The 14,640-nt window shown below is 40.9% G+C and overlaps 1 protein-coding gene across 1 annotated transcript; it reads right to left on the reverse strand.

Moving 5' to 3' along the window:
* Positions 1-384: 384 nt before the first annotated feature.
* LOC136156025 (olfactory receptor 2V1) lies at positions 385-1,332 on the reverse strand. The gene has a single exon (XM_065918369.1). It carries the CDS (start codon positions 1,330-1,332, stop codon positions 385-387), a length of 948 nt encoding a protein of 315 aa, XP_065774441.1.
* Between the last annotated feature and the right edge of the window lie 13,308 nt (positions 1,333-14,640).

Here is a 14,640-nt window from a genome sequence, read left to right on the forward strand (position 1 = left end):
CTAGAGAGTTTTTATTTAAAATATTTATATTTATTAGGTGAAATCATCAACTATATAATATAGATGATACATAAGTGAAAAAAGACTGTGCCCAGGACATAGCAAGCACTCAATAAAACACAACTATAACCAAGAAGAATTAAAAATAGAATGAATTTCCTTCAAAGACTTCATAAATGATCAATAATGATAGTAATAACAATGCATTGCTTCCTCATGGTGCTTTAGATTTACATACAGTTATCCCAACAAAATCGCTGTGAGGCAGGGCAGTGTCATGATTCCCGTTTATTGATGAGGAAGCAGTCACTCACAAACCGAGAATGACTTGCCAACATTACGCAAACAGGAGGTGGCAGCACCAGGCTCCAGATGCCCTGGTGTTCAGTGCCAGTTGCCAACCCTGCAGTGATCCAGCCCCTTCTTCAAGGCGCCCATCACCTCCCGATTTCTCAAGCTATAAATGAGAGGATTGAGCATAGGTGTAAGGACTGTGTAGAAGAGAGAGACCACCTTGTCGTGGCTTGGGGCCCGGTAGCGCCTAGGCCTAAGGTAGATGAACATGGCTGCCCCATAGAAGAGGGACACAGCAGTAAGGTGGGAAGAACAGGTGGCCAGAGCCTTTTTACGAGCATGAGCAGAGTGCATATGGAGCACAGCTCCCAAAATTCGAGCATAGGAAGCCACAATGATGGAGAAGGGCAGGAGCAGCATGAAGACACAGCAAGCAAAAAGCAGGGAATCAAAAATGGATGTGTCTACACAGGCCAGTTTCAGTAAAGCTGGAACCTCACAGAAGAAATGATCCACATTCCTTGAGCCACAGTAGGGTAAGCTTACGGCTCCCACCATCTGAATCATTCCATCTATTATCCCAAAAGTCCATGAACTCCCAGCAATTTGGAGACAGACCCTCTGGCTCATGAGGATGGGATAGTGAAGTGGGTGGCTAATGGCCACATAGCGGTCATAAGCCATGAGTCCCAGCAAGAGCCCTTCAGATCCCACGAGAGAGACAAAAAATCCAATTTGTATGGCACAACCCACAAAGGAAATGAACTTCCTGCCAGAGAAGAAGTTGAATGCCATCTTGGGCACAATGTCACAGACCAACAGGAGGTCCATGAGGGAGAGCTGGCTGAGAAAGAAGTACATGGGTGTATGAAGTCGAGGATCCATGTAGATGAGGCAGATGAGGAGGACATTCCCACAGAGGGCCACTGTGAAGACCACCATAACCACAGAGAATAGGGCAAAATCAGCCTGGCTATGAGAAAAGATGCCCAAGAGAATGAAGCCATCTATGGATGATTGATTCAACCATATCCCCATGGTTCAGTTGTTCACAGTCACCTGAAAACATGGACAGAGAAATTCTGAGATTGGGAGACATGTCTTTACTTATCTCTGAATTATTCTTCTTCAGTCATCTGTATCTTTTGTAATTCATTAGAGCACAACAGTACATGCTTAAGGATATATAAGAGGATAGGAGCTTTCCAGGTGGCACAGTGGTAAAGAACTTGCCTGCCAATGCCAAAGATGTAAGAGACATGGGTTTGATCTCTGGATTGGGCAGATCCCCTAGAGAAGGGCATGGTAACCCACTCCAGTATTCTTGCCTGGAGAATCCCACGGACAGAGGAGCCTGGCCAGCTGGTCCATAGGGTTGCAGAGTTGAACATGACAGAAGCGACTTAGCACAGCACATTCTTTCATTTTTCCCAAAAGATAGATGAGAGGATATTTGCTATCTCATAGAATTGAACCATTTATCTACATTTGTATGTATCCATACCAAGAAGAGTAGAATCTGAGTTAGTTTATCTGTCACAGGACTATTGGACAATCCTCTTTCAATAGGCAAAATACTGACTTTCTCATATGCCACTGACTGTTTTTAGCTGGACTAAATTTACTCAGTATACTATCTCTAGCAGAACTTGGACCATTTCATCCCAAGAGATAATTCATATATGTGACAATAAAGGAAAGTAATGGATACTTGAGGTGTTCTTTATTTTGCTGAGCTCAAATACCTTAGGACAATTTTTAATTCCTCTATGTCTTTTACATCCAAACTATCAGACAAATCTCTTGTCTATACTATTCAGAATATCTCAGAATCCAGTTAATGCTTATCTCCTCCACAGCTGCCTTGGTCCAAGCCACTATTCTCTCTTAGATGGACTCTTACAGGCTTCTAGTTAGTCTCCAGGCTCCTATCATTGAAACCCGAGTCTGTTCTCATAACAGTTTAAATGAGTCTGCTTAAAATGTAAGTCATACAATGTAATTCTCTTGCTGAAAGTATCTCAATGACTTCTCAAATTAAATATGAGCCACCAGGGAAGTCCCAAATTACCCCAGATAAGGCCCAAATATTTACAGTGGCACACAAGGCCCTACACGACACACACACAAACACACACACTCATATTTCGTTTCCTACCATGTCCCCTTTGCTCACTGTGTTTCCTTGAACTTCCTTGGACACTCCCACCTTAGGATCTTTGCATTTTTTCTCTTTGGAATGCTCTTTCCTCATATTTCTATCTCTCATCTGCTTGAGATTTTTACTCAAATGCCAACCTCTTAAGAGATACAATCTGTGAAAGTCACTAAAATTATAAGCATCTTGCATTTTTCAAGTCCTTTCTCGCTTTTGTTTTGTCCACAACACTTATACCATTCAACACACACAGGATTACATTTTAAAACTTTTATTGTCTGTCTCATCCTATTGAATGAGAGCATCATTTATCATTCACCATGACATTGGCACCCTCTAATGTGTTCAGCCCCCAATGGCTTCCTGGTTCATAGTATATCCTCAATACATATGTGTTGATTGAATAAAATAATCAAGGTGAAGTAATACATAGCTGCAACTTCTACTTTCTGAAAGCAGAGAGATTCTCACTTCAGTTGCTGGAGCCCTTGTTCTTGACCTCAATATACTACTTCATTGCTATAGTTCTTCCTCTGAGGGATAATAAGTGATATAGTAAGAACTATCTTGAGATATTTACAAAAGAATAGAATTTCTCTGCAAATGGATTACAGGGGTATCCAGGAGACATTGATTTAGGATATATTCATGTCCACCTTACCTCCTTGCAAAGAGGAAACAAGGCAACCACACAAGATATGCTCTCTGTATAAAGAAACAGAGTAATTTCTAAAACTAGGATAGCCTTGCCCAGATCCACCACCATGGAGGTAGGCTCTGTGAGCTGAATTCCTACAGAACAGAGCACATTCTGATTCATGCCCAGAAAAGACATACCCAGGTATCCTTGCCAAAAACAGCACAAAGGTGTGATGGGAGGTCCTACTACAGGAGCAAATCACTGTTCCTATAGTCTTCAAATACCATCTTGGCCATATCAGACCCAGACTGAATCAATCAACTGAACAAACCAGGTCCCATAGACCTCAAACCAGAAATTCCTCCTTTTATGTTAAGGACCTAATGTGTATATAATCATTTGGCTACATGTACCTTCAACGACATACACTCCACACCTCCACTTTCCCCCTCACCCACCACTGTATACTACAATACTATAGAGTTGATTAATGACATATAAGCTCCTTTGAATTCTAATTATTATAACACTCTATACTCACCATCTCCATTTGGACATTCAATGGGCTTATCCTACCTAAAGTGATCAGACAGAGTTCTTGGTCTCTTCTGGAAAAACAAAACACCTGGTCTAACCTCCCCATGTAAATTAGGGGCAGGTCTGTCCAGTTTCTCAGGACACAACACAGGGGTCATATTGAATTTCTCCTTCCCTCTCACATCCCAACATCATAAATCTCTCATGGTTCTTTCTGCAAAATGTATCTACCCCTGACCACTTTCCATTCTTGCCCATCCTACCTGGCCACACTGTCATCACTGCTCTCCTGGTTGATGATGGTCTCTAACTGAATTTGCCTCATCAGCCATTCCATCCCTGCTGCCATCCTAGTCTATTTGCACACTGCACTGCAAGGCAGGAGACCTGGGTTGGGAGGAGCCCCTGGAGGAGGGCATGGAAACCCACTCCAGCACTGTTGCCTGGAGAATCCCCATGGAGTAGCCATGGGGTCACAAAGAGTTGGACATGACTGAGCAGCTAACCACTAAAGTGAACTCATCTCTGTAAGAATAAAAGACAAAATTTTTCAAGAATAAGGGAATGCTTTTATCAGCAGACTTTCTATCACCACTCAGACCTCCTTTTCTTCTGTTCTCCCCAGAATCCCCATGACTCTGGTCTCACCAGCATCCTGTGTTTACTCCCATCCCAGCCTCAGGGACCGTAGTGCTTGTTCTTACCTATTCATGGAAATTTGATTGCACAAAAGCTCTACCTTGTCCCTTCACCTACTAACTAACCTTCTAAGCCAGGGCTTCCTCAGATCTATTTGCAATTGAAATCCTTCTCTCCTCCCCATTCCTTCCCTGCCTAGTGCTTCTCATAGCATTCAACACCGTCAGACTTGCTACATTTAATTCATACAGATTTGTCTTCTGCTTTTCAACTAGAACCCATAACCCCCAATGCCATTTTTTTCTCATCAGGGAATCCCCAGCTCCTAGAGCAGTAACTGACATGTATTATATACTCAGTAAATATTGTTGAATGAGTGATTGTAATATGCAAACAACTCAAGAAACTACCCTCATCTTCCATGTTATTAATTTCCTGCTCATTAATTTAATTCCTTTCTGCTATTTAGTTAATGGCTTCATTTTTTTCCCTAGAAAGGACAGCATAAAGAAGCCACTTTGTATTTAAAATATACATTGGAGGACAGGTTGACACTAAATCCCATATCAGTCCTGTTCTTTGTCCCTTCACCCCTGCTTCTCCCCACTCTTCCTTTGTCTTCCTGCTGTAAACCACTATTCAACCCAGGAACACAACACTAAGACTCCCAATCCAAACCGAGAGAAAGAAAAAAAGAAAACATCAATTAGAAATTAAAGGAAGAAAAACAGAGAAATAGATCAAATGCAAAGAACTAGAAGATAGGTGGGCTCTGTGACAAACTAGGGATGGGATGGGGTGGGAAGTGGGAAGGAGGTTCAAGAGGGAGGGGACATACATACATAGAGGTACTATGGCTGATTCATGTTGATGTATGGCAGAAACCAATACAATATTGCAAAACAATTATCCTTCAATTAAAACTAATCAATTTTTAAAAATAAAAGGACTAGAAGAAAGACAGAAAAGACACATAACACTAAAATGTATATGCCCACCACCAATTCCAAAAAAAAAAAAAAAAAAAAGAAAGGGAAAAAAAGGTGATGGAGACAGACAACAGTGGGAAGAAAAAATGATATTTAAGCAGAAACATGAAATGACCAGCAATTAGTAACAGGAACTGGAAAGAGGAGAGAAGAAGGGTGACAGGAAGAGATCCTCACTCACCTTTAAGTGGGTTCCGTGAAGGAAAAAAATATTCAGCAGATACCCTATGGCAGAGATTCCAGTGTCAAAATCATTTCATTGCCCTTTTCTTATTTGTACTTACTGGACCAGAGCACACAGCAAGGAGACCCTTCTCCCAGCTTTGACCTCCTTCCTCTGCTCCCACCAACTTCTCAGCCAGACTCAGGCTGAGGTGTTGCCTGCAGCCTCCCTGTGACTCTCAGCTCACACAACAAGACTCAGACAGACAACAGCTTCCTCTTAGCATAAGGGGATATGGAGAAAGTGAACTTAGTCAAGGAGACGGTGGTGGGCAGATGGGGACAGTCAGGATCTGTGTATCTGAGCCCACCCTCTGATGCCAGTCCACATTCCATGGGCTGCCTCGCTGCCCTTGTTGCAGAACTGTCTCCCGTTGCCTGTGAAATACTTAACACTGAACCTGAATGAGGAAGTTAAAACTGTGAAGTCCCAGAGGAGCCCACAAATTCCAGGCCTGGAGCAGAAGCTCCCAAGCTTATAATTAAAGAAAACCAAATAGGGAGCTTGGGGACAAGACCAGAAGAAGGCCAGCGGGATGGAGGAAGGAAACCTGGCCATTAGAGAGGCACTGGGCAGCCAGGGCACAGAAAGCGGGGCAAGTTTCTTGGTGCTCTAACCTCCATCACAGACAAATTCCCCATTTCCCCAGTGACCCTGAGGTCTCTCATGGGGTCTCCACCCTTGGCTTTCCTGATAGGCTTTTTCTGCATCCCACAATCCACACATACTTTTTTTTTTTTTTTTTTTTTGCCTTCCCCATGAAGTCAATATACATTTATTGAGAATCCATGAAATACAGAGCACTGAGTGAACAGTTACACTTGAATCAAAGGTGGGGACTGAACACAATTCTAGCCCTAAGGAGTTTATAACCTGATGGGAGGGAAAGAAGAGCACTCATCTTCAAGAGAGTCAAATGGTGGCATGGGAGCTGGGTGTCATCCCAAACCTTATCAAATCAGTGTCTTTCACAGTTTTTCTGTGAGCAGTCCTGTGATTTCATTATTATGTCTGTCATCCCAGTATAATCATGGACAGCACTTTCACTCTCAAGGATGCCCCAGGTTTAATGATAAGTGAATAGTCACTTTAATTTTGCCTTTATGTCCCATGAAATCAATTTCAAAATGACCAATTCATTGGAAACCAAATTGCCTAGGTCAATTTATGTTTTTCTTTAACTCTTTTTTTGAATTTATATATTTATTTTAATTGGAGGCTAATTACTTTACAATATTGTAGTGGTTTTTGCCATACATTGACATGAATCAGTCATGGGTGTTCATGCGTCCCCCATCCTGAACGCCACCCCCCCCCACCTCCCTCCCCATCCCATCCCTCAGGGTTGTCCCAGAGCACCAGCTTTGAATGCCTTATTTCATGCATCGAACTTGGACTGGTAATCTATTTCACATATGGTAATATACATGTTTTAATGCTATTCTCTCAAATCATCCCTCCCTCACCTTCTCTCACAGAGTCCAAAATTCTGTTCTTCATATCTGTGTCTCTTTTGCTGTCTCACATATAGGGTCATCATTACCATCTTTCTAAATTCCATATATACGTGTTAATATCCTTTAACTCTTTGAAGTATGACTGATTTTTATTTTATTTTCACAACACTAATAAATATGTTTTATCTGCCATACAAAGCTCTTGGGGCCTTCGGTTGGAGGTTGATGCACAGAAAAAGCAGATTAGATCAGAAGGGGAATCGAAAAGATAGCTGGGAAGACACAGGGAGGTGGAGACAGAGAGACCTAGAAAAAAATAGACCTCTGTCAGTCTATTTCTAGGCACAGTAAACTGGTTTTTGAAGAAATTCCATACAGCCATTCATACCCTTCTGCTCCAGCCTCCTTCTCTGTAATTGTCCCCAACCTGCTGACCTGGTTTCCTATAAGTACTTGAAGTTTTTCCACTTCCACATTTTTGCTCGAGTTAAACTTCCATTGGAAATTATTTTGTCTGCTTTGTCTTTTCCTACTGAAACAATCTATTCTATAAAGACCCATCTAAAGCTCTTCATTTCTATTCTCACCTTCTAAAAATTCATTCCACACCCTTTCAGCCTCTCTGAGATCATACAGTGAATTGTCCATACAACTGGCAATTTGTTGTACCCTGTGAAATCTATTATGTTACTATTTATTTAAACTACATAGAGATTGGGTGAAACATGATTGCATACAACCAGAAAACAGCTTTATGTTTAGCTAGGACCACCTTCATTCTTGGAAAATCATTCACCACCTTTGATGGAGTTCAAGCTAATTCCAGGGCTGTCTGGTCCACTTTCAGGTAGAAGCCTATCTCCACTTAGCTAATCAAGACCAACTTTCAAGTAGGCTAAGATCCAGCTTGATACAAGTCATATCTTAAAACTCTCACCAAAATAAAAACTTTGCCCATGACCTCTGCTCAGCTCAGATCTGATTGGGAGCTTGGAGACCCACCACAGGGAAGAGTGGAAAAGAAAGATAGCACTAAGTCATGTCCGATTCTCGCGATCCCAAGAACTATGCAGCCGGGTTCCTCTGTCCATGGAATTCTCCAGGCAAGAAAACTGAAGTAAGTTGCCATTTCCTTTTTATCCTCCTCCTTTCATTTTGATACTTAGAGATCTTTCTTCCTTATTTGGTTTTCTAGGATTTAAGGGAAGATCATGAATTTAGGCGGGCACTGGAGAACCCTGTTGCGTATATATCAGTGTCATCTGCAGTGAGATATCTAAAGTCCAGTGTGTGATCTATTTGCTTGTCTGTCTATGTGCCTGTCTATCTCTCTCTCTATCATTCCTGCATGTTAATAGATGTTGAATGCCTTCCCCACCTTCTGAGAACTCTGCAGTGACAGTTTCCTGATAAGGGCTGACTGTCTCCAGTTGATTTCTTGTGACTCCCTCATTTCCTGACCCTGGCAGTTTCCTTTCAGTCCTTCACACAGACCACTCTCAGAAGAGAGTTTTCTAAGAAGGTTTGAGATGGTGGCCTCACAAAATATCTACTTGACAAACAAGCAATCTAGTCATCTTGACCCTAGACTGTTGGTGCACTTTGTCTTTTTCTTACAAGCATGAGCTGCTCCATCTTATCTCACAACTTCAGAATTCTCCAAACACCAATTCTACATTCACCTACATACACAGTCTCCCTGAGAAACACATGTCAACTTCTTGGAGATCTGTCACCTGATCAGTTCCATGGAAGCAGGCCCATGAGTGTTTGTAGTTAGTGAGCCTCCATCTGGAAGTTGAAAAGCCAGTCCCTTTTCTAGGAGTGTACCAAAGAAAGAGAACTTTTGAGTCCCCTCTCAATCAGGGAGCAGAGAAATAAAACGCTACTGTAGTCAAACTGAGTTAGGCTAGTTAATGTTTGATGCAACATGGAGAACAGAGGGGTCTTTAGTGAGAGAGTGTAAGAGGAGCTTGTTACAAAATTGTTAATGAAATTGTCACACAAGGTAACTTCTGCTTTGTTTCTAAATGGTTTTCTTTTAATGTGAGACACACTGAATCCTAAGAAACACTTCAACCCTTGATCCAGAAATGCAATCTCCAACTTTGACAATAAATGTGATCCTGGTGATCTCTGAGTGATGGATGCTGTATTCATCTGCTCAGGCTTCTATGACAAAGTAGTTTGTGTGACTTAAACAACAGAAATTAGTTTTCTTACAGTTCCAGAAGTACAAGATTAAGTTTTTGGCAGAATGCCGCTTCAGTTGTAGGCACTCCTCCTGGGTTGAAGATAGTGACTTTTTTCTCATATGATCTTTCCTCTGAGCATGTGCAGAGAAAGAATGAGCTCTCTGGTATCTCTGCCTACAAGGACACAAATTCTATCAGACAAAAACCCCACCCTTATGAACTTCTTTAACCTTAATTGCTTCCTTACACCAAATACAGTCATACTGGGGATTATAACATTACTCATGAATTCTGCTGCTGCTGCTAAGTCGCTCTAATCATGTCTGACTCTGTGAGACCCTATGGACAGCAACCACCAGGCTCCTCTGTCCCTGGGATTCTCCAGGCAAGAATACTGGTGTGGGTTGCCATTTCCTTCTCCAATGCATGCATGCATGCTAAATTGCTTCAGTCATGTCTGACTCTGTGCGACCCTATGGACAGCAGCCCTCCAGGCTCCTCTGTCCACAGGATTCTCCAAGCAAGAACACTGGAGTGGGTTGCCATGAATTCTGGGGAGACACAAACATCCGTTCCATTATAGATATCAAGGAAACTTTTGACTTTGGTATCAAATAAATGCTTAACAGAATTAAGCAAAATTAAATATCTTTTCCATATTGAACTTTCTATTTATCAAAAAAATTGGAAAATCTGGACAAAATAAAAAAGAAATTTGAAAGCATCAGAAATAAATCAAGACAGCCAAGACTCAGGGAGCAGAATTATAGAGAAAAGGGAAGCATGCTAAAGTGAATTCAGTTTTATATGAGTTTTTCCTCTTGAGGTGTCTGCTGATCAGTAAATAGCATAAGGTTTGGAGGGTGAGAAACTGAGCATAAAACAGAGACTAAAAGGTTAGGAGTTGAGTAGAGTTTGGGGGTCTGATGTGCTGGAGATCCAAAAATAGGTGTTAAGGCTTAGCAATGAGGCAGTTATTCTCCTCCTCTAAAAAAATTTTAAAGAGATAAACAGTCTTTCAGGTGGAATGTTGTAAAGGACATACACTACAAGCAATGGTGAGCTAGGAAGAGATGAGCTCTCACAAAGATGAAAATATAGTTTTAAATCAGTCCAATTTTAGATCATATTAAGGTGATCTTCTCAACTCTAATGGTCAGCAAAAGCAAATTCTCTTTTTAGAAAGTAACAACCTTCAAATTATTTCTACAGTTAATAAAATTACCCAGCATCTCAGGAGATGAGATCAAATAAACAAAAAAGAAAGTGTTAATAGGCAATAGAAGCAGACATATAGGAGATTCAGGTGTAGGAGTTATAAGAAATGGACTTTGAAATAACCATTATTTATAAATCACATAGTGGAGAATTTTACTAGAGCCTTGGGATCAATTTTTAGAAAATGGAAAGTTGAGAGTTGAAAAACATATTAGATAAAATTACAAGCAAAATACATGCATTTACCTCCAGAATAGACACAGCTGAATATAGGACTAGTACCAGTAGGAAATATTCAGACTGAAGCATAAAGATAAAAAGAATACTTAAAACAACAAGACTGCTCTAGCCTTGGGACCAGCCTCACCCAAGAGCAAGTGAATAAGATCTGTAGGACAATCACAGGCCTGTAGTCTAGGGACTCAGGCCACCCGTCAGCAGGCCAGATCCTGTTCTGAGACCACCTGGGCCCTGGTCCCACTTATCAACAGGCCAACACAAGCTTTGGAACACCCAGACCCTACAGAAAGCTCTGTCAGGAACCAGTTCCAATAACCAGCAGTCTGATACCAGCCCTGGGACCCCTGTGCCCTGCAGCAAGACCCCAGGACCCAACTCTGCCTGTCAGTGGTCCAGCACTAATCCCAGGACCTGGCCTCACTCACTAGTGAACAGACACCAGCCCTAGGATCTCCTAGACACTGACTCTGCTCACCAGTTAGCCCACAATAGCCTTGGGGTCCAATGGGGTTATGCAGCAAGCCACCTCATGACCTGGCCTTGCCTACCATCAGGATACAGCATCTGCACAAAGCAAAGCCTGACAGCCAACCAGGCCAGGTGTGAACCAAGTCTACCAGACCAAGTAGTCAGCGCATCAGTACAGAAAAACCCATGCAGCTCACACAGAGGGGACCACTAGAGCTCTGGTAACAAAATAGGAGTGCACTGCTGAGATACAAAGGACATCCCCTACAAAAGTTCACTTATCCAAGGTCAAAACACATAACTAACTTATGAAATACATAGAAATAAAGATAACAGTTTAGGTAAAGTGAGTAGACAGAAGAACATGTTCCAAATGAGGGAACAGGATAAAGCTTTTGTGAGGAAAAACAAAGTGAGTGGAGATAGGAAATTTATATAAGAAAAAGTTCAGAGTGATGACCATAAACATGATAACAGAATTCAAGAGAAGAAGGGAAGCACAGAGTGAGACAGTAGAAGTTTTGAACAAAAGTTAGAAAATATAGGCAACCAAAGAGGAATAATACAGCAAATGAAATGAAAAATACGCTAGAAGCAATCAACAGTAGACTAAATGACACAGAGGAACAGGTCGGTGAGCTAGAAAGATGGTAGCAAAAATCACTGAAATTGAAAAAATAAATAAATGAGGACAGTTTAAGAGATCTCTGGGACAACACCATGTACACTCATATTCCCATTATAGGTGTCTCAGAAGGAGAGAGAGAGAAAGGGGGGCTGAGAACATATTTGAAGACATAAGAGATGAAAACTTCCTTAATCTGCGAGTGAAAACAAACGTCCAACTCCAGGAAGCACAAAGAGATGAAAACTTCCTTAATCTGCGAGTGAAAACAAATGTCCAAGTCCAGGAAGCACAGAGAGATCCAAACAGGATTAACCCAAAGATGAACACACCAGGATACAACATAATTAAAATGGCAAAAATTAAGCTAAAGAGAAGTTAGCAGCAACAAGGGAAAAGCTAGAAGTTACATACAGGGGAATTTCTATAGATTACCAGCTGACTTTTCAGCAGAAATTCTGTAAGACAGAAGGGAGTGGCATAGTATATTTAAAGTTATGAAAAGGGAAAAAAACCTACAACCAAGAATATTCTACTCAGCAAGGCCCCCATTCAGACATCTTCTTCAATAAGTAAGGCAAGGAAAACTGCACAACTACATATAAAAGAATAAAATTAGAACATTCCCTAACATATACAAAAACAAATTCAAAGTGGATTAAAGACCTCAACATAAGATCAGAAATCATAAAACTTCTAGAAGAAATGTAGGCAGAATACTCTTTGACACAAATTGCAGAAATATTTTTTGGATCTGCTTTCTAGAGTAATGGAAATAAAAGCAAAAGTAAACAAATTGGACATACTTAAAAGCTTTTGCACAGCAAAGGAAACCATAGACAAAACAAAATGACAACCTATGAACTGGGAGAAAATATTTACAAATGATATGACCAACAAGGAATTAATTTCCAAAATATACAAATGGCTCATATAGCTCAGTATCAGAAAAGCAATCAAAAAATTGGTGAACGATCTAGATATTTCTCCAAAGAAGACATACAGATGGCCAATAGACACATGAAAAGATGCTCAACATCTTTTGGATGGCAACACCAACTCAATGGACATGATTTTGAGTAAACTCTGGGAGATAGTGAAGGACAGGGAAGACTGGCATGCTGCAGTTAATGGAGTCACAGAGTTGGACACAGCGACTGAACAACAAGAAACAAATAAATTTTGTGGCTTTAATAAACATTAGGGCCCGTTTCCCTTTCAAGATGACTCAAGTCTAGCCAATAACTAGGGTAGACAACTCTTGGAAAATATCACACCTCTTCCCTCCACAGGTTCTTTCTTCATCAGAAGTCATCTCAGAGAGATATATTCAGTCTCTCTGTGACCCAGTCTCTCCACTTGATCAGTCAACCCCTGTGGGACACAGGTTGAAGGAATTGTCACTAACTTGTGTGATGGAGCCTATCTGGAGCCACACATGGGTAAATCCTGCCCCTACAGTTTGATTCTTCTTTGAATGTTGGGAATTGACCATCCATTGTCCTCAACGTTTTGTTTCAGCTAAAATTCTGAGACAGAGAGAACACCATATAACACCAAGTTGCATCTGTAATTATTTTGTTTCATGTTTAGCTTATTTGTTCTGAGTTGGTAGTAATGAGTTTAAAAATTCAAAATTTAGAAAGGCATGTACAGAGAAATTCTCTCCCAAATATTACTGTATTTTTCTTGGTATAGTTTATTTTAAAAACCAGTATGACAGTGAATTTCTCCCCCAAGTTTACACATGTTAGAACACTACTTTCCTACACCTTGATTTTCTAATTTTTGATTTTTATTTTAAAAAATATATAAAGGCATACAAGAGGTTTATATATGTAATGCTTCTTTGCTAACTTCCTGGGATGAAAATTAGACATTTTCTGCCTTTTTCATTTTTAAATACATACATTTTTTTAGTGGAGGAGAGTCTGGAAACTCCTCCTGCCATTGGCCTTGGTTCTTGATAAGGATGAAAAAAATCTAAAGTCTTATCCATTGCAAGAAAATTTGTTGATGATAAGGAAAGAAAGAACAGAAAGAACACCTCAAGAGAGAGGTAGGCCATACCGAGGGAGGCAATGGCCCTGGAGGGCTGGGGTACAGAGTTTTTAAAGCAAGGTCATTTCAATAATCCAGGGGGTCATTGATTGAGTCTTGATTGAGCTGCAGGTTGTGTAGCAAGATGCTCTACTATGCTTATCTTCCCCATTATTCAGTCAGCTATAATTAGATGTATGTATTTTTTGCTGACAAAGATCCATATAGCCAAAGTTATGGTTTTAACTTATAGGTCAAAGCTATGGTTTTTCCAGTAGTCATGTATGGATGTGAGAGTTGAAACATAAAGAAGTCTGAACACCAAAGAATTGATGTTTTTGAGCTGTGGTGCTGGAGAAGACTCTTGAGAGTCCCTTGGGATGCAAGGAGATCAAGCCAGTCAATTCTAAAGGAAATCAATCCTGAATATTTATTGGAAGGACTGGTGCTAAAGCTGAAGCTCCAGTACTTTGGCCACCTAATACAAAGAGTCAACTCATTAGAAAAGACCCTGATTCTGGGAAAGATTGAAGGCAGGAGTAGAATGGGACAACAGAGGAGGAGATGGCTGGATGGCAACACTGACTTAATGGACATGAGTTTCAGCAAGCTCTGGGAGGTGGTGAAGGACAGGAAATCCTGGCTTGCTGCAGTCCATGGGGTCACAAAGAGTTGGACACGACTGAGCAATTGAACAACAACAACAATTCATGCAATATTTATGAGCAGTTAATGAGTCCAATGGCCACCAAAGTTACTTTAGTACTTGATGGTGTGAGGTATGTGCATGTGCTGGAGTAGGAAAAGTCTTGCCAATCAGCAGATGGGGGATTTTTTCCATCCCCCTCACTCTTTCAGGGTACTAATAGCATATTTGGGGCAGGGCTGGTAAATTGCTTGGTCATATTAGATGACCA

The sequence above is a fragment of the Muntiacus reevesi genome, chromosome 1 (assembly GCF_963930625.1).
Source record: "Muntiacus reevesi chromosome 1, mMunRee1.1, whole genome shotgun sequence".
Lineage (NCBI taxonomy): Eukaryota > Metazoa > Chordata > Mammalia > Artiodactyla > Cervidae > Muntiacus > Muntiacus reevesi.

Excerpts from the sequence above, each read along its gene's own strand:
- LOC136156025 (XM_065918369.1), bottom strand. The coding sequence starts at position 1,332 with ATGGGGATATGGTTGAATCAATCATCCATAGATGGCTTCATTCTCTTG.